The sequence below is a fragment of the Procambarus clarkii genome, chromosome 42, assembly GCF_040958095.1.
Source record: "Procambarus clarkii isolate CNS0578487 chromosome 42, FALCON_Pclarkii_2.0, whole genome shotgun sequence".
Taxonomy (NCBI): Eukaryota; Metazoa; Arthropoda; class Malacostraca; order Decapoda; family Cambaridae; genus Procambarus; species Procambarus clarkii.
Window position 1 is genome coordinate 3028238 of NC_091191.1, and position 21117 is coordinate 3049354.

Here is a 21117-nt window from a genome sequence, read left to right on the forward strand (position 1 = left end):
AATCCGCCACCAAATGACAGAAGACCCAGACAGTAATATGATAGAAACAATATGGCCACCATTAACATAATAGAGAGAGCAGCTTCTGTTGCTAGCAGGAATGGATCTGGACTACTAATTATGGGAGACTTCAACCATGGGAAGATAGATTGGGAGAACAGAGACCCGCATGGAGGACCAGAAACATGGAGAGCTAAGCTGCTGGACGTGGCAACAAGAAACTTTCTAAGCCAGCACATCAGGGATCCAGCAAGAATGAGAGGAGAGGATGAACCAGCAATGCTTGATCTGATATTTACCCTAAATGAGTGGGATATAAGGGAAGTCAAGATGGAAGCACCCTTGGGAATGAGTGATCACAGTGTATTGAACTTTGAGTACCTGGTAGAGCTCGGAATTATCCCCCCCCCCCTCCGAAAAAGGACTAGGAAACAAAAGGCTGGCATACCGAAAGGGAAATTATGAGGAGATGAGAAGCTTCCTAAGGGAAATACCTTGGGACACAGACCTCAGAGACAAGTCTGTACAAGATATGATGGACTATGTCACCCAAAAATGTCAGGAGGCAGTAAGCAGATACATCCCGGCCCAAAAGGAAAAATCCGAGAAGCAAAAGAAGAATCCATGGTATAATAGGGCATGTATGGAAGCAAAGAAACTGAACAAAAGGGCGTGGAGGAACTTCCGGAATAACAGAACACCGGAAAGCAGAGAGAGATACCAGAGGACCAGGAATGAGTATGTCAGGGTGAGAAGAGAAGCAGAGAAAAGTTATGAAAATGATATAGCAAACAAAGCCAAGGCCGAACCAAAGCTACTCCACAGTCACATCAGAAGGAAAACAACAGTGAAAGAACAGGTAGTGAAACTTAGAACAGGCGAGGACAGGTATACAGAGAATGACAAAGAGGTGTGTGATGAACTCAACAAGAGGTTCCAAGAGGTCTTCACAACAGAACAAGGTGAGGTCACTGTGCTAGGAGAAAGGGACGTAAACCAGGCGGCCTTGGAAGAGTTTGAAATTACGAGAGAGGAGGTCAAGAGACACCTGCTGGATCTGGATGTTAGAAAGGCTGTTGGTCCAGACGGGATCTCGCCATGGGTACTGAAAGAGTGTGCAGAGGCACTTTGCTTGCCACTCTCCATAGTGTATAGTAAGTCACTGGAGACGGGAGACTTACCAGAAATGTGGAAGACGGCGAATGTAGTCCCAATACACAAAAAGGGCGACAGACAAGAGGCACTGAACTACAGGCCAGTGTCCTTGACTTGTATACCATGCAAGGTGATGGAGAAGATCGTGAGAAAAACCTGGTAACACATCTGAAGAGAAGGGACTTTCGTGACAAATCGCCAACATGGGTTCAGGGAGGGTAAATCTTGCCTGACTGACTTAATAGAATTCTATGACCAGGTGACACAGATTAAGCAAGAAAGAGAGAGCTGGGCGGACTGCATTTTCTTGGATTGTCGGAAAGCCTTTGACACAGTACCGCATAAGAGGCTGGTACATAAGCTGGAGAGACAGGCAGGTGTAGCTGGTAAGGTGCTCCAGTGGATAAGGGAGTACCTAAGCAATAGGAAGCAGAGAGTTACGGTGAGGGATGAGACCTCTGATTGGCGTGAAGTCACCAGTGGAGTCCCACAGGGCTCTGTATTCGGTCCTATCTTGTTTCTGATATAAGTAAATGATCTCCCGGAGGGTATAGATTCATTTCTCTCAATGTTTGCGGATGATGCCAAAATTATGAGAAGGATTAAGACAGAAGAGGACTGTTTGAGGCTTCAAGAAGACCTAGACAAACTGAAGGAATGGTCGAACAAGTTGTTGTTAGAGTTCAACCCAACCAAATGTAATGTAATGAAGATAGGTGTAGGGAGCAGGAGGCCAAATACAAGGTATCATCTGGGAGAGGAAATCCTTCAGGAGTCAGAGAAAGAAAAAGACTTGGGAGTTGATATCACGCCAGACCTGTCTCCTGCAGCACATATCAAGAGGATAACATCAGCGGCATATGCCAGGCTGGCCAACATACAAACGGCATTCAGAAATTTGTGTAAAGAATCATTCAGAACTTTGTATACCACATATGTCAGGCCAATTATGGAGTATGCAGCCCCAGCATGGTGTCCATATCTAGTCAACGATAAGACTAAACTGGAAAAGGTTTAAAGATTTGCCACCAGACTAGTACCCGAGCTGAGTGGTATGAGCTACGAGGAGAGACTGCGGGAATTGAACCTCACTTCGCTGGAAGACAGAAGAGTTAGGGGGGACATGATCACTACATTCAAGATTCTCAAGGGAATTGATAGGGTAGATAAAGACAGGCTATTTAACACAGGGGCACACGCACAAGGGGACACAGGTGGAAACTGAGTGCCCAAATGAGCCACAGAGATATTAGAAAGAACTTTTTTAGTGTCAGAGTGGTTGACAAATGGAATGCATTAGGAAGTGATGTGGTGGAGGCTGACTCCATACACAGTTTCAAGTGTAGATATGACAGAGCCCGATAGGCTCAGGAATCTGTACACCTGTTGATTGACGGTTGAGAGGCGGGACCAAAGAGCCAGAGCTCAACCCCCGCAAACACAACTAGGTGAGTACACACACACACACACACACACTGTGCGTTCCTCTGAGACCTGGAACTTCAAGAACAAGAGGTCATAGATTTAAACTAATTAAACAAAGATGCAGAAGAAATATAAGAAAATTCACTTTCGCAAACAGAGTGGTAGACGGTTGGAACAAGTTAATTAAGTGAGAAGGTGGTGGAGGCCAAAACCATCAGTAGTTTCAAAGCGTTATATGACAAAGAGTGCTGGGAAGACGGGACACCACGAGCGTACCTCTCATCCTGTAATTACACTTAGGTAATTACACTTAAGTAATTACACACACACACACATTCGCAAAATCCAAAGTTCAAAATGTGTAGTCTCAAACTTGTGGGTGCGTGTCGAGACGCGGGTCCTGGAGGGTGGGAGGCGGGGCCGGGAGCTGGGCCGGTTACTCCGCTTCTCTTGTCGACGTAAATATTGTTTTCCAATATACAACTGAGCTACATAATAATAGCTAAGGCGCTGGGTGCACCAAAAGATGTGGAAAAAGGAACAGACGATCATCAAGAATGGTAGAAATGGAGACCATGGAACGCAGATCGTAGAGTATACACAATAACAATTGGAAAAATTGGTACACAGCTCTAAACCTTTGTGTGTAATATATATATATATATATATATATATATATATATATATATATATATATATATATATATATATATATATATATATATATATATATATATATATATATATATATATTCTTCTGTGCTGGCTAGGGTTCTGTGCTGGCTAGGGTTCGAGTCTCCTGGTGGGAAAGTGTTCTAAAGTTCTATACTTCACTCTCGTGTTTAGGAGAGTTGTGCCTTAAGCATAGACACTGTGTCTTCCCATATTAACAGGGACTTGATGAAATTAACGTCTAAATGACCCCTCACTTGCTCTAGTGCTCTTGGGAGTTGGTGATCTTTGGTGTATTTAAATACTCCGAAATTACCATCTCTTTTAAGGGTCTGAGCTGGTGGTGGAGCGGGTTAAGGCGTACCTGTTATGCCAGTTGCTGGAAGGCTTCTGTGCTGGCTAGGGTTCGAGTCTCCTGGTGGGAAAGTGTTCTAAAGTTATATATATATATATATATATATATATATATACATATATATATATATATATATATATATATATATATATATATATATATATATACATATTTATTTATTATAGTGTAAAAGAGAGCTTGGAACTTGGAGCAATGATCGGTTCTGGAAAATCTGGAAGGTTTAACTCAATGTGGTATTTGATGCCTGAGTTAAAAGGGACAAACAGACGGGTTAAATTTCAAGCTCTTGGTATCTCCATCTCCCTTCCTGCAGGTAATACAGGACTACCCCTCAGCTGCGTCCTTGTACACTCTCTATTCTGAGTCCCTTGTGTTGGTGTCAGTGTAGCACAGGGTAGTGTACTCATAGTCACTTGTGTTGGTGTCAGTGTACCACAGGGTAGTGTACTTATAGTCACTTGTGTTGGTGTCCGTGTAGCACAGGGTAGTGTACTTATAGTCCCTTGTGTTGGTGTCCGTGTAGCACAGGGTAGTGTACTTATAGTCCCTTGTGTTGGTGTCCGTGTAGCACAGGGTAGTGTACTTATAGTCCCTTGTGTTGGTGTCAGTGTACCACAGGGTAGTGTACTTACAGTCCCTTGTGTTGGTGTCAGTGTACCACAGGGTAGTGTACTTACAGTCCCTTGTGTTGTGTCAGTGTACCACAGGGTAGTGTACTTACAGTCCCTTGTGTTGGTGTCAGTGTACCACAGGGTAGTGTACTTATAGTCCCTTGTGTTGGTGTCAGTGTACCACAGGGTAGTGTACTTACAGTCCCTTGTGTTGGTGTCAGTGTACCACAGGGTAGTGTACTTACAGTCCCTTGTGTTGGTGTCAGTGTACCACAGGGTAGTGTACTTACAGTCCCTAGTGTTGGTGTCAGTGTACCACAGGGTAGTGTACTTACAGTCCCTTGTGTGGTGTCAGTGTACCACAGGGTAGTGTACTTACAGTCCCTTGTGTTGGTGTCAGTGTACCACAGGGTAGTGTACTTACAGTCCCTAGTGTTGGTGTCAGTGTACCACAGGGTAGTGTACTTACAGTCCATTGTGTTGTGTCAGTGTACCACAGGGTAGTGTACTTACAGTCCCTTGTGTTGGTGTCAGTGTACCACAGGGTAGTGTACTTACAGTCCCTTGTGTTAGCCTGTCTACTCCAACTGTCTACTACTAATCCCTGCACTACAGTATGCTGGTGACTGCACTTTAACCTTTACATACACAAGAGCAGAATGTCAACTCATACAAAGCTCATTAATTAAAATTTGCAGTGATTTGTGCATGTTGTAGACAATGGGAGGAGACACTCGTCGCTGAGGGCACGGCCCACCACCATACCTTGGCTGCACCACATTGCTGCCGGGAGATGTACTCTCCTGAGTGCACAAACTCAAGCACTCACTTATCAAGACATTGTATATTAAGTACAACAAAGACTTCATTCAGGCAAGATAAACCCTCTACACATTACATCTTATGGCGCCTTATTGACCATTTCGAGTATGTAGTTATTGTTATATTGGCTTCAGAGTCCACCTTTGTGAGCCTTCATCTGAATTAATTGCCCGCCATGTTTCAGCGTCGTCGTCAGAGCCCCTAACATTGTTGTCCACGGCTGCCTGTAAATCATTCTCGTATATGGTCAACACATTCGTAACTGCAACAAGACGAGACATACTGACCTTGTCGTAGAGGAACTGGGAGACGATGGTGGACTTGCCGACCCTGGCGCCTCCCAGGAGGGTGACCTGGTAGCGACGACGAGGGTCGCTGCCCTCCAGCTGAACCTTGGGCGTCTCACCCATCCTCTTGCAGTCGCTGGGCATCTGTAGGAGATGCCGAAGGTATGAGAGGTCTGGGGTGTAGCAGGAACATAGGGTTACTGTAGGAAACTCGTTAGGTCAGAGACACATCAGAGGTCCATAGCAGAGTTAGCGAGAGGCATATTTCGCATGTTGAAGGTGTCTGTAGGGGTCGAAGGGAGGATTTATAGGGCATAAGAGAGGTCCGAGTGGTTCAGACCAAATGCCTATATCACAATACCTAAAATAATGGTGAGAGGTGGGCGGAGCCTGGCCCACCAAGACAGAGGGCAAGACTACCTAATTCCAAGGGCATAAAACCTCAGACATATAACTTAACTCAAACAGGTAAAATCCTGACAAAATACTCCCTCTAAACCTTCCGCAGCCACTCGGCCCACTGGAAGTAGTAATGGCTCGTTTTCCAGTAGAGTTACGATAAATCAGTGAAGGAGGGATTTACCTGCACCTTACCCAACTGGTGCAGTTTATCAATACATGGAGGGCCACCCTTCACCTGGGCTCCCCAGACGCTGCTGGGGGCCCACCCTACACCCGCGCTCCCCAGACGCTGCTGGGGGCCCACCCTTCACCCGCGCTCCCCAGACGCTGCTGGGATCTCCTTCCCTCGGTCGTAACTAACAACTCCTGACCTGTACCTTACAACATTCAGGCGGTAATTACAGTAGAAGAAGCGCTCATCAGCGTCACGGGACCAGGTAAACAGGGCGGTCTCTCGCAAGTCATCATTATGGAAGAGAAAATGAGTACCATTAGTGCCCAAAATATCCAAGGCCCGTGGGACGGGGAGGCCTGGGGAGGGAGGGGGAGGCCTGGGGAGGGAGGGGGAGGCCTGGGGAGGGAGGGGGAGGCCTGGGGAGGACGGGGGAGGGGAAGACCTTAAGGTGAAGGAAGTAAGGCTTAGACCCGAGGCAGGAGAGGAGGCCTTGATGTGAATGGTGTTGGCGAGGAGGGTTACCAGCCCTCCCAAACCTCACTGTATACTCTAAGTTCATCTAACTTAACCAAAGCTTAGATCTAAGTCAAGTTTGTTTTGAATGCGGCCTCGCTGTGCTCAATAACTGAACGAGTTCGCGGTGTACTGTGCAGCGAGGCCGCTTACACACACCTCACCAAGAACAGGCCGCCTCGATGCCTTCCTGTTCTCCCAATTTTACAACTTACAGGCTGCCCAGATGCTTGTAGTTTTCTAAATTATAACTAAAATAGTTGTTAACAGTTTGAACCGCATACCATTTAGATGGAGTTACACAGATCACTTTAATACAGGTAAGAACGTGGATGTAGTCATGACAGCACTTTAATATTTGTCCATCAACTGCAAGGATTTCCTGGTCGTCGTGACGAGGTGATGTGAGCGACGTGTGTCTCCGTCGCCTCCGTCGTCCCCAGCGTCACCCTGGCGACGACTCACCTGCTGCCTGGCGCCTGGCTCCAGCCCGGGGAACACCTTCCTCAACACGTTCCACTTTTGTTGAGAAACGCTGAAATGTTTAACCTCTTAAATACTGAGAGAAAGTGTATGTAATTAATATCGTTGGGCACAGTCGACTGATGACACTGCTTCTTCGTCCAGGTGTGTTGACAGGTGTGGGGGGAGAGGGCGCAGGTGTGCCCAAGTGTCTCCTAACTGTTGGTGAAATACACGTTTCCGACGCTGGTGTTAACTGGCGTCAGTGTGAGGTGAGTCCTAACGTGCCTCCCGCCACACCTTCTGGTGCCTCACATTACTCTTCGCGGTTGTGTTTACAGAAGTGTTACTGATACACTGAAGTGTTTAAGTTTGCTCTTATCGCAGTTAACACTTTAGGAAATCCTCTTAAGTTCTTGAAGAGTTTTCTCTTGCTTATTAATTACCCAACAATCTCAGCCACTTTGCTCACTCTGACAGCCATCGTCACATGAAGGGCAGTTAAGTGATAACAGGTCTATCCGTACTGTTTTTGGTGTATAGAATTAAAACTCATGTCTTTGAGTTGTGTTAGGCTCCTGATCCCTTGGCAAGGCATCAAGAGCCTTGACTTGAACATTCCCATTGGAAGAACCTCCAATGGGCATCCCCATTGAAATGAAGAACCATTTGACTTGAGCATCCCCTTGGATGCTCAAGTCAAATGGTTGACTTGAGCCCTCAATAATGATCAGTTTTGTGTAAATATACATTTCTAAATAAGTCTTCTGATTCTCTTTCTAAATCTCCTCTGTGACCTCGGCGGTTTTCCTAACAAATTGTATTTGTATTTAACAAGAGTGCATAGAAAGGGCATTACTTAATATTTTCGTGCCCCCTTACGACCAGACTTGTCCAGCAGTCCCCTGTGAGTACTTGTAGAGTGGACGGCAGGCCAGGGGCCAGATTCACGAAGCAGTTACGCAAGTACTTACGAACGTGTACATCTTTCCTCAATCTTTGGCGGCTTTGGTTACATTTATTAAACAGTTTACAAGCATGAAAATTTCCCAATCAACTGTTGTCATTGTTATAAACAGCTTCCTGGTGCTTCGGAGCTCATTATCTGTTTAATAATTGTAAACAAAGCTGCCAAAGATTGAGAAAAGATGGACAGGTTCGTAAGTGCTTGCGTAGCTGCTTCGTGAATCTGGCTCCAGGCCTTCATTGTCTCATGGACCGCCTCACCTGACGAAGGCCGCAGCGTTCACAACACCTGACGAAGGCCGCAGCGTTCACAACACCTGACGAAGGCCGCAGCGTTCACAACACCTGACGAAGGCCGCAGCGTTCACAACACCTGACGAAGGCCGCAGCGTTCACAACACCTGACGAAGGCCGCAGCGTTCATAACACCTGACGAAGGCCGCAGCGTTCACAACACCTCGTGTTCTGTTGTGATGCACAGGGTGAGGAGTGGTGCTGGTGCCTCGCGCAGAGCACCATTCGGGTGTGAACGGAAACTAGTAACGATAAATAATTAGTTCAATAATATGTTTATTCATGTTTTAGATGCTAGTGAGCAGTGGTTGTGCGTGCAGTCCGTCCTCCCAGTGTTTATGGCATCAACTCTGCATAACTCCCAGCTGATGACATTCGAGTTTTCTTCAAAACAGCTTCACTCAATTTGAATATTCAAAGTGCGCGCGTCGAAATGATCACACTTCACACATCTAAGTGCGCAGTCGAAGTGTTAATAGTGTGATGTATACATGGTAATGGTGAGGTCGGGGGTCAAGGAAGTGCTGTACTGCACCTCACCAGATACGTCGTCGTGAGTGATAGAAGTTTCTTTCAACAAATGACGATAATATTTTTAAGTAACATAAGGAATGAAAGAGGTAGAGATCGAGAAAGCAGAAGAATTGTGGAGGAAGAAAAGAAAACGAAAAAGAACTGCTGAAAGAAGAGTTGTCGTCTCCTGAGAAGTCCTTGAAGATGCAGATGCGATCAGTTTTCCAGATATGAGAGACAGCAGCTGGCCCCTTGGTGAGGGACCTCTTCCAGCAGGGACCTCTTCCAGGAGGGACCTCTTCCAGGAGGGACCTCTTCCAGGAGGGACCTCTTCCAGGAGGGACCTCTTCCAGCAGGGACCTCTTCCAGCAGGGACCTCTTCCAGGAGGGACCTCTTCCAGAAGGTACCTTTTCCAGGAAATATTTCCCCCAGAAGGGGAGAGACATGCACAGACACTAGCTGAGAGTCAAGGAACATGAGACGAGGGCCGTTGCAAAACTGTGTAGCCACAAATAATGTTTGTAGACTGGGAACAAGATTAAAAACTAAAGTATATTTAGTGTTGGACATCCGGAAGGAAGAGGCCGGAGAGCAGCGGCGGCCGGATGTTACCTCTGTAACATCCGGCCAAGATGTTTGTGAGTACTCCCAGAGACACAGACACCGAGGTGACGGAGAGGAGGCGAGGGAGGAAGTGAGCATCGCTCTCATCAAAAGGTCGAGAATTACATTTACATACGTATATTTTATTTCCCGGCTTGGAAGAACGCACTTCAGTCACTCACATGGGGAAACAAAGGCATTATAATTCTATTTCCGTCGGTGTTCGCACGAACTGTTGTGTGACTGGACGTTGATTTGGTGTTGGGGCGTTGACCTGTGATGGCACACGAGGTCATGAGCCGCCAGTTCTATCCCCTCCCTTTCCCCCACGTCCACTCCTGTCCCTACCCTCTCCCTGTCTCCCTCCCTGCCTTCCTACCTACTCCCTGTCTTCCTCCCTACCCACTCACTCTCTCCCTCCCTCCCTACCTCCCTACCCACTCACTGTCTCCCTCCCTACCCACTCCCTGCCTCTCCTGCTTCTCTCTGGTTCTTCCTGTATGAAAATCAAAAGTCTGTTATTGTGATGTCACCTGTGAGCGGAGACGCGGCATGCCGGCACTGTTACTCCTCTCGTCGGTTATGGAACATTTCATACCGAGGTAAACACACCCGTGGCCTGAGTGTTTGTGGCCCTACCCACACCTGTCCCTGCATGTGTGTGTGCTTGTGGCCCTACCCACACCTGTCCCTGCATGTGTGTGTGCTTGTGGCCCTACCCACACCTGTCCCTGCATGTGTGTGTGTGTGTGCTTGTGGCCCTACACACACCTGTCCCTGCATGTGTGTGTGCTTGTGGCCCTACCCACACCTGTCCCTGCATGTGTGTGTGCTTGTGGCCCTACCCACACCTGTCCCTGCATGTGTGTGTGCTTGTGGCTCTACCCACACCTGTCCCTGCATGTGTGTGTGCTTGTGGCCCTACCCACACCTGTCCCTGCATGTGTGTGTGCTTGTGGCCCTACCCACACCTGTCCCTGCATGTGTGTGTGCTTGTGGCCCTACCCACACCTGTCCCTGCATGTGTGTGTGCTTGTGGCTCTACCCACACCTGTCCCTGCATGTGTGTGTGTGCTTGTGGCTCTACCCACACCTGTCCCTGCATGTGTGTGTGCTTGTGGCTCTACCCACACCTGTCCCTGCATGTGTGTGTGCTTGTGGCTCTACCCACACCTGTCCCTGCATGTGTGTGTGCTTGTGGCCCTACCCACACCTGTCCCTGCATGTGTGTGTGCCTCTGGCCCTACCCACACCTGTCCCTGCATGTGTGTGTGCTTGTGGCCCTACCCACACCTGTCCCTGCATGTGTGTGTACCTCTGGCCCTACCCACACCTGTCCCTGCATGTGTGTGTGCTTGTGGCCCTACCCATACCTGTCCCTGCATGTGTGTGTGCTTGTGGCCCTACCCACACCTGTCCCTGCATGTGTGTGTGCTTGTGGCCCTACCCACACCTGTCCCTGCATGTGTGTGTGCTTGTGGCCCTACCCACACCTGTCCCTGCATGTGTGTGTGCTTGTGGCTCTACCCACACCTGTCCCTGCATGTGTGTGTGCTTGTGGCCCTACCCATACCTGTCCCTGCATGTGTGTGTGCTTGTGGCTCTACCCACACCTGTCCCTGCATGTGTGTGTGCTTGTGGCCCTACCCACACCTGTCCCTGCATGTGTGTGTGCTTGTGGCCCTACCCACACCTGTCCCTGCATGTGTGTGTGCTTGTGGCCCTACCCACACCTGTCCCTGCATGTGTGTGTGCTTGTGGCCCTACCCACACCTGTCCCTGCATGTGTGTGTGTGCTTGTGGCCCTACCCATACCTGTCCCTGCATGTGTGTGTGCTTGTGGCTCTACCCACACCTGTCCCTGCATGTGTGTGTGCTTGTGGCTCTACCCACACCTGTCCCTGCATGTGTGTGTGCTTGTGGCCCTACCCACACCTGTCCCTGCATGTTTGTGTGCTTGTGGCCCTACCCACACCTGTCCCTGCATATGTGTGTGCTTGTGGCCCTACCCACACCTGTCCCTGCATGTGTGTGTGTGCTTATAGATATCTGAGCATCTGTATTAGTGCATTTGAATAGCTGTTGTAAGATAATTATTAAATTCAATCGATGAGGAGAAGAACAAATGTCGAAGGAGACTTCCTGCTGTAGGTAACCCGGCCACGAGCGACCTCAGTCAAGGCTGATTTTAAAGACTTTGTTGAGTTGAGACAAAGTTTAGGGTCTCTGGGCCAACTTCTCAGGCTCGAGCTTGCTTGAGCAGCTTGTCAAGTTTGCGAAGGGGAAGAGATTTGTTTCTCCCTGTTATATATATATATATATATATATATATATATATATATATATATATATATATATATATATATATATATATATATATATATATATATATATATATATATATAAGTACCTTCTTGGTACATTGGTCATTGCTAACCTTATTGGTGACCCACAGCCGTGCCACCATTGTCCAGGACTGGTCAATACTGACGTCGCAGCCACCAATAACTGTGGTATTCTTACTGACTGTAGTGTCCCTGGTAACTCAGGACCTTGTAGCCTCTCAGGGCAGGAAGGTATTGATCGCCAGCCACTTTGTCGGAAGAGTGTGTTGGTAAATACCTTTCAGGAAAACTGAGTAATTACAGCCTACCTTCGATTCCCCCTCAGGTTGTGTAAATAACTGGCCAATCACAGACTCGTTCCTTCTCACCCCTCCCCTTGCATAAAAACAAACCAATCACACTTTTGCACACACATATACATTACACATGTGCACACACACACACACACACACGATGCAAACACACACACACGCACAAACGCACATGCACACGCACAAACGCAGCACACACACATACTCTCATTGTACTAGGTGAGCACATACACGCACCAGCATGGGTTCATGATGGGAAAATTTTGCCTCAAAGGATTAATTGAATTCTATGATCAGGAAACAAAAATCAGGCAAGAGAGGGCTGGGCAGACTGCATATTTTTGGACTGCCAGAAAGCCTTTGCCACAGTATCACACAAGAGACTAGTGCACAAGCTGGAGATGCAGGCTGAAGTGAAAAACAAGGTAATCCACTGGATAAGGGAGTACCTAAGCAACAAAAGACAGCGAGTCCCTGTGAGGGGGTGAGGTCCCAGAGTGGCGAGGCGTCACTAGGGAAGTCCCGCAGGGATCAGTCCTTGGACCTATACTGTTTCTGATATATGTAAATGATCTCCCAGAAGGAACAGACTCGTTCCTCTCAATGTTTGCTGATGATGAAAACATTATGAGGAGGATTCAGACAGAAGAAGATAGTATGAGACTACTAGATGATCTAGACAAACTGAATGAATGGTCCAACAAATGGTTATTAAAGTTCAATCCAAGTAAATGTAAGGTAATGAAACTAGGCGGTGGAAACAGGAGACCAGACACAGGATATCGAATGGGAGATGAAGTCCTTCATGAAACGGACAGAGAAAAAGATCTATGAGTTGTTATGACGCCAAACCTGTCTCCTGAAGCCCACATCAAAATAACATCAGCGGCGTATGCAAGGCTGGATAATATCAGTACTGCCTTCAGGAACCTGTGTAAGGAATCTTTCAGAACCTTGTATACCACATATGTAAGACCAATCCTGGAGTATGCAGCCCCTGCATGGAGCCCGTACCTAGTCAAGCACAAGACGAAGCTGGAAAAAGTTCAGAGGTATGTCCACTAGGCTAGTCCCAGGACTAAGAGGCTTGAGTTATGAGGAAAGGCTGCGTGAAATGCACCTCACGTCGCTGGAAGACAGGAGAGCTCGGGGAGACTTGATCACTACCTACAAAATTATCAGAGGAATTGACAGGGTAGATAAACAGTTTAAGACGGTTGGTACGCGAACAAGGGGAACACAGGATGGAAGCTGAGTACCCACATGAGCCACAGGGACATTAGAAATAACATTTTCCGTGTCAGAGTAGTTAATCAGATGGAATGCATTAGGCAGTGATGTGGTGGAGGCTGACTCCATACACAGTTTCATATGTAGAGATGAGAGCCCAGTAGGCTCAGGAACCTGTACACCAGTTGATTGACAGTTAAGAGGCGGGACCAAAGAGCCAGAGCTCAACCCAGCAAGCACAACTAGGTGAGTACATACGCAGGCATGCGCGCGCGCGGCCCCAAGCACAATAAAGCCGAGGCTGGTGAAGCGAGCTTCCTGGTGTCGTGTTGGCCTGAGAGCTGTGTTGTTGCGCTCTTACACTTCCGCTCCAAACATATACGTAAATATCAATAAAGTATGATACGTTTTTATTAAACTTTATAGTGGGAACATGTGCATGACTGCGTCCCCTGGAAGATGTCTCAGTGTTCTAGTGGGAACATGTGCATGACTGCGTCCCCTGGAAGATGCTTCAGTGTGCTAGTGGGAACATGTGCATGACTGCGTCCCCTGGAAGATGCTTCAGTGTGCTAGTGGGAACATGTGCATGACTGCGTCCCCTGGAAGATGCTTCAGTGTGCTAGTGGTAACATGTGCATGACTGCGTCCCCTGGAAGATGCTTCAGTGTGCTAGTGGGAACATGTGCATGACTGCGTCCCCTGGAAGATGCTTCAGTGTGCTAGTGGTAACATGTGCATGACTGCGTCCCCTGGAAGATGCTTCAGTGTGCTAGTGGGGACATGTGCATGACTGCGTCCCCTGGAAGATGTCTCAGTGTGCTAGTGGGAACATGTGCATGACTGCGTCCCCAGGAAGATGTCTCAGTGTTCTAGTGGGAACATGAGCATGACTGCGTCCCCTGGAAGATGTCTCAGTGTTCTAGTGGGAACATGTGCATGACTGCGTCCCCTGAAAGATGTCTCAGTGTTCTAGTGGGAACATGTGCATGACTGCGTGCCCTGAAAGATGTCTCAGTGTTCTAGTGGGAACATGTGCATGACTGCGTCCCCTGGAAGATGCTTCAGTGTGCTAGTGGGAACATGTGCATGACTGCGTCCCCTGGAAGATGCTTCAGTGTGCTAGTGGTAACATGTGCATGACTGCGTGCCCTGGAAGATGCTTCAGTGTGCTAGTGGGAACATGTGCATGACTGCGTGCCCTGGAAGATGCTTCAGTGTGCTAGTGGGAACATGTGCATGACTGCGTCCCCTGGAAGATGTCTCAGTGTGCTAGTGGGAACATGTGCATGACTGCGTCCCCTGAAGATGTCTCAGTGTGCTAGTGGGAACATGTGCATGACTGCGTCCCCTGGAAGATGTCTCAGTGTTCTAGTGGGAACATGAGCATGACTGCGTCCCCTGGAAGATGTCTCAGTGTTCTAGTGGGAACATGTAGCATGACTGCGTCCCCTGGAAGATGTCTCAGTGTGCTAGTGAGAACATGTGCATGACTGTGTCCCCTGGAAGATATCTCAGTGTGCTAGTGAGAACATGTGCATGACTGTGTCCCCTGGAAGATGTCTCAGTGTGCTAGTGAGAACATGTGCATGACTGCGTGCCCTGGAAGATGTCTCAGTGTGCTAGTGAGAACATGTGCATGACTGCGTCCCCTGGAAGATGTCTCAATGTGCTAGTGGGAAGATGTGCATGACTGCGTCCCCTGGAAGATGTCTCAGTGTTCTAGTGGGAACATGTGCATGACTGTGTCCCCTGGAAGATGTCTCAGTGTGCTAGTGAGAACATGTGCATGACTGTGTCCCCTGGAAGATATCTCAGTGTGCTAGTGAGAACATGTGCATGACTGTGTCCCCTGGAAGATGTCTCAGTGTGCTAGTGAGAACATGTGCATGACTGTCCCCTGGAAGATGTCTCAGTGTGCTAGTGAGAACATGTGCATGACTGTGTCCCCTGGAAGATATCTCAGTGTGCTAGTGAGAACATGTGCATGACTGTGTCCCCTGGAAGATGTCTCAGTGTGCTAGTGGGAAGATGTGCATGACTGCGTCTCCTGGAAGATGTCTCAGTGTGCTAGTGGGAAGATGTGCATGACTGCGTCCCCTGGAAGATGTCTCAGTGTGCTAGTGGGAACATGTGCATGACTGCGTCCCCTGGAAGATGTCTCAGTGTGCTAGTGAGAACATGTGCATGACTGCGTCCCCTGGAAGATGTCTCAATGTGCTGGTGGTAACATGTGCATGACTGCGTCCCCTGGAAGATGTCTTAATGTGCTAGTGGGAAGATGTGCATGACTGCGTCTCCTTGAAGAAATCTGTGTGTGCTTGAGGAACGCTTTAGGATGAGAGTGTCCCTTGCATGACTTAATCTGTGCAAATTTAATCATGTGGCGCGAATTCCATTACGAGCTGAAGGGCGGCCAGGTAAAAAGAGCCATAATAAAACTGGCGGAGCGCGTGTGTGTGTGTTTATGTTTTCGCTTAAATGTGCTTACAAGTTAAATCGCTAGCTCCTGGGCCCCCTGCTCTCCCTGCTGCTGGTCGTCTAATGCGCTTTTAGAAGTGTACTTATAATAATAATAATAATAATAATAATATTTATTTAGGTAAAGGTACATACATAAAGAGATTTTACAAAGTTTGTTGGCTTTATAGATAGAGCTAGTACATACAATGCCTAAAGCCACTATTACGCAAAGCGTTTCGGGCAGTCACTTACTACAGTACTGCTTCTGTACCAGTGTCTTGTACTTGTCTGGTTATCTAGAATAGTACTGACAACGGGAATGATGTTAATAAGAGTGATGAAGATGCTGCAGTGGCTGGAGAGGAACAAGGAGAGCAGCATCACACTGCGCCCAGGAAGAACAGCATTATGCTCTAATATAAGACTTTCCTTTATTATTTACCAATAAAAGATTCCGTCCCGTCAATCTGAGTGTTGAAGTGTTTATGGGTGACACTGTACCTAGTGGCAGCGGTCTTATAGTGCTGCAAGTGAGGTCAGTGTTCCGTCACATCTGTACAGCACGTGTTCCGTCACATCTGTACAGCACGTGTTCCGTCACATCTGTACAGCTCGTGTTCCGTCACATCTGTACAGCACGTGTTCCGTCACATCTGTATAGCTCGTGTTCCGTCACATCTGTACAGCACGTGTTCCGTCACATCTGTACAGCTCGTGTTCCGTCACATCTGTACAGCACGTGTTCCGTCACATCTGTACAGCTCGTGTTCCGTCACATCTGTACAGCACGTGTTCCGTCACATCTGTACAGCTCGTGTTCCATCACATCTGTACAGCACGTGTTCCGTCACATCTGTACAGCACGTGTTCCGTCACGTCTGAACAGCTCGTGTTCCGTCACATCTGTACAGCTCGTGTTCCGTCACATCTGTACAGCTCGTGTTCCGTCACATCTGTACAGCTCGTGTTCCGTCACATCTGTACAGCACGTGTTCCGTCACATCTGTACAGCACGTGTTCCGTCACATCTGTACAGCACGTGTTCCGTCACATCTGTACAGCACGTGTTCCGTCACATCTGTACAGCACGTGTTCCGTCACATCTGTACAGCACGTGTTCCGTCACATCTGTACAGCACGTGTTCCGTCACATCTGTACAGCACGTGTTCCGTCACATCTGTACAGCACGTGTTCCGTCACATCTGTACAGCACGTGTTCCGTCACATCTGTACAGCACGTGTTCCGTCACATCTGTACAGCTCGTGTTCCGTCACATCTGTACAGCTCGTGTTCCATCACAATTCGTATTAAAGTAAAGAATACAGCTCCAGAAACATGACGTCTCTCATGACAGCAGTATTATCGTTGTGGCGTTAATTGTGACAACAGCTGCAGGCACCAGACGAGAAGCGTCGTGCATGGAAAACCTCTTATTGGCCATGCAAGGTGAGGGGTGCAGGTGGTGGCAGTGAGGGGTGCAGGTGGTGGCAGTGAGGGGTGAGGGGTGCAGGTGGTGGCAGTGAGGGGTGAGGGGTGCAGGTGGTGGCAGTGAGGGGTGAGGGGTGCACGTGGTGGCAGTGAGGGGTGCAGGTGGTGGCAGTGAGGGGTGAGGGGTGCAGGTGGTGGCAGTGAGGGGTGCAGGTGGTGGCAGTAAGGGGTGAGGGGTGCAGGTGGTGGCAGTGAGGGGTGCAGGTGGTGGCAGTGAGGGGTGAGGGGTGCAGGTGGTGGCAGTGAGGGGTGCAGGTGGTGGCAGTGAGGGGTACAGGTGGTGGCAGTGAGGGGTGAGGGGTACAGGTGGTTGCAGTGAGGGGTGAGGGGTGCAGGTGGTGGCAGTGAGGGGTGAGGGGTGCAGGTGGTGGCAGTGAGGGGTGAGGGGTACAGGTGGTGGCAGTGAGGGGTGAGGGGTGCAGGTGGTGGCAGTGAGGGGTGCAGGTGGTGTCAGTAAGGGGTGAGGGGTGCAGGTGGTGGCAGTGAGAGGTGCAGGTGGTGGCAGTAAGGGGTGAGGGGTGCAGGTGGTGGCAGTGAGGGGTGCAGGTGGTGGCAGTAAGGGGTGAGGGGTGCAGGTGGTGGCAGTGAGGGGTGCAGGTGGTGGCAGTGAGGGGTGCAGGTGGTGGCAGTAAGGGGTGAGGGGTGCAGGTGGTGGCAGTGAGGGGTGCAGGTGGTGGCAGTGAGGGGTGCAGGTGGTGGCAGTAAGGGGTGAGGGGTGCAGGTGGTGGCAGTGAGGGGTGAGGGGTGCAGGTGGTGGCAGTAAGGGGTGAGGGGTGCAGGTGGTGGCAGTAAGGGGTGAGGGGTGCAGGTGGTGGCAGTGAGGGGTGCAGGTGGTGGCAGTGAGGGGTACAGGTGGTGGCAGTGAGGGGTGAGGGGTGCAGGTGGTGGCAGTGAGGTGTGAGGGGTGCAGGTGGTGGCAGTGAGGGGTGAGGGGTGCAGGTGGTGGCAGTGAGGGGTGAGGGGTGCAGGTGGTGGCAGTGAGGGGTGAGGGGTGCAGGTGGTGGCAGTGAGGGGTGAGGGGTGCAGGTGGTGGCAGTGAGGGGTGAGAGGTATAGGTGGTGGCAGTGAGGGGTGAGGGGTGCAGGTGGTGGCAGTGAGGGGTGAGGGGCGCAGGTGGTGGAAGTGAGGGGTGAGGGGTGCAGGTGGTGGCAGTGAGGGGTGAGGGGTGCAGGTGGTGGCAGTGAGGGGTGAGGGGTGCAGGTGGTGGCAGTGAGGGGTGAGGGGTGCAGGTGCTGGCAGTGAGGGGTGAGGGGTGCAGGTGGTGGCAGTGAGGGGTGAGAGGTACAGGTGGTGGCAGTGAGGGGTGAGGGGTGCAGGTGGTAGCAGTGAGGGGTGAGGGGTGCAGGTGGTGGCAGTGAGGGGTGAGGGGTACAGGTGGTGGCAGTGAGGGGTGAGGGGTGCAGGTGGTGGCAGTGAGGGGTGAGGGGTGCTGGTGGTGGCAGTGAGGGGTGAGGGGTGCAGGTGGTGGCAGTGAGGGGTGAGGGGTGCAGGTGGTGGCAGTGAGGGGTGAGGGGTGCAGGTGGTGGCAGTGAGGGGTGAGCGGCACAGGTGGTGGCAGTGAGGGGTGAGGGGTGCACGTGGTGGCAGTGAGGGGTGAGGGGTACAGGTGGTGGCAGTAAGGGGTGAGGGGTACAGGTGGTGGCAGTGAGAGGTACAGGTGGTGGCAGTGAGGGGTGAGGGGTGCAGGTGGTGGCAGTGAGGGGTGAGAGGTGCAGGTGGTGACAGTGAGGGGTGAGGGGTGCAGGTGATTGCAGTGAGGGGTGAGGGGTACAGGTGGTGGCAGTGAGGGGTGCAGGTGGAGGCAGTGAGGGGTGAGGGGTGCAGGTGGTGGCAGTGAGTGGTGAGGGGTGCAGGTGGTGGCAGTGAGGGGTAAGGGGTGCAGGTGGTGACAGTGAGGGGTGCAGGTGGTTGCAGTGAGGGGTGAGGGGTGCAGGTGGTGGCAGTGAGGGGTGAGGGGTACAGGTGGTGGCAGTGAGGAGTGAGGGGTGCAGGTGGTGGCATTGAGGGGTGAGGGGTGCAGGTGGTGGCAGTGAGGGGGTGAGCGGTGCAGGTGGTGGCAGTGAGGGGTGAGGGGTGCACGTGGTGGCAGTGAGGGGTGAGCGGTACAGGTGGTGGCAGTGAGGGGTGAGGGGTGCAGGTGGTGGCAGTGAGGGGTGAGGGGTGCAGGTGGTGGCAGTGAGGGGTGAAGGGTGCAGGTGGTGGCAGTGAGGGGTGAGCGGTACAGGTGGTGGCAGTGAGGGGTGAGGGGTGCAAGTGGTGGCAGTGAGGGGTGCAGGTGGTGGCAGTGAGGGGTGAGGGGTACAGGTGGTGGCAGTAAGGGGTGAGGGGTACAGGTGGTGGCAGTGAGAGGTACAGGTGGTGGCATTGAGGGGTGAGGGGTGCAGGTGGTGGCAGTGAGGGGTGAGGGGTGCAGGTGGTGGCAGTGAGGGGTGAGAGGTGCAGGTGGTGACAGTGAGGGGTGAGGGGTGCAGGTGGTGGCAGTGAGGGGTGAGGGGTGCAGGTGGTGACAGTGAGGGGTTAGGGGTGCAGGTGGTGGCAGTGAGGGGTGCAGGTGGTGGCAGTGAGGGGTGAGGGGTGCAGGTGGTGGCAGTGAGGGGTGAGGGGTGCAGGTGGTGACAGTGAGGGGTTAGGGGTGCAGGTGGTGGCAGTGAGGGGTGAGGATTGCAGGTGGTGGCAGTGAGGGGTGAGGGGTGCAGGTGGTGGCAGTGAGGGGTTAGGGGTGCAGGTGGTGGCAGTGAGGGGTGAGGGGTGCAGGTGGTGGCAGTGAGGGGTGAGGGGTGCAGGTGGTGGCAGTGAGGGGTGAGGGGTGCAGGTGGTGACAGTGAGGGGTGAGGGGTGCAGGTGGTGACAGTGAGGGGTGAGGGGTGCAGGTGGTGACAGTGAGGGGTGAGGGGTGCAGGTGGTGACAGTGAGGGGTGAGCGGTACAGGTGGTGGCAGTGAGGGGTGAGGGGTGCAGGTGGTGGCAGTGAGGGGTGAGGGGTGCAGGTGGTGGCAGTGAGGGGTGAGGGGTGCAGGTGGTGGCAGTGAGGGGTGAGGGGTGCAGGTGGTGGCAGTGAGGGGTGAGGGGTGCAGATGGTGGCAGTGAGGGGTGAGGGGTGCAGGTGGTGGCAGTGAGGGGTGAGGGGTGCAGGTGGTGGCAGTGAGGGGTGCAGGTGGTGACAGTGAGGGGTGAGGGGTGCAGGTGGTGACAGTGAGGGGTGAGGGGTGCAGGTGGTGGCAGTGAGGGGTGAGGGGTGCAGGTGGTGGCAGTGAGGGGTGAGGGGTGCAGGTGGTGGCAGTGAGGGGTGCAGGTGGTGGCAGTGAGGAGTGCAGGTGGTGGCAGTGAGGGGTGCAGGTGGTGGCAGTGAGGGGTGAGGGGTGCAGGTGGTGGCAGTGAGGGGTGAGGGGTGCAGGTGGTGGCAGTGAGAGGTGCAGGTGGTGGCAGTGAGGGGTGCAGGTGGTGGCAGTGAGGGGTGAGGGGTGCAGGTGGTGGCAGTGAGAGGTACAGGTGGTGGCAGTGAGGGGTGAGGGGTGCAGGTGGTGGCAGTGAGGGGTGAGGGGTGCAGGTAGTGGCAGTGAGGGGTGCAGGTGGTGGCAGTGAGGGGTGAGGGGTGCAGGTGGTGGCAGTGAGGGGTGAGGGGTGCTGGTGGTGACAGTGAGGGGTGAGGGGTGCAGGTGGTGACAGTGAGGGGTGAGGGGTGCAGGTGGTGGCAGTGAGGGGTGAGGGGTGCAGGTGGTGGCAGTGAGGGGTGAGAGGCAAGGTAACCCCCACCCCCCGAGCGGGACCACACAACCACACACCAGAGAATGAAGGGACGACGACGTTTCGGACCGTTCTGGAGCCACACATCTATGGTTCATCCAATAAAATCAGCAGACTTCTAGATGTTACTACTGCTCGGCTTAGACTCGGTTACAAGTATCTCTGGGAATTCTCATTATCTGCTGATGTAGACCTGACCAAATGTAAACTGTGTCAACAAAATTATTCGCACACCCTCCGTCACTATGTGATGGAGTT

At 51.3% G+C, this 21117-nt stretch overlaps 1 protein-coding gene across 1 annotated transcript in view; it reads right to left on the bottom strand.

The window, feature by feature from the left end:
- Positions 1 to 21117, bottom strand: part of LOC123770423 (ras-related protein Rap-2b) — a 45195-nt gene that overhangs the window by 15570 nt on the left and 8508 nt on the right. Inside the window, exon 2 of the mRNA XM_045762265.2 lies at positions 5349 to 5492. Coding sequence (XP_045618221.1) covers positions 5349 to 5492 — 144 coding nt within the window. The remainder of the gene's footprint in view (positions 1 to 5348; positions 5493 to 21117) is intronic.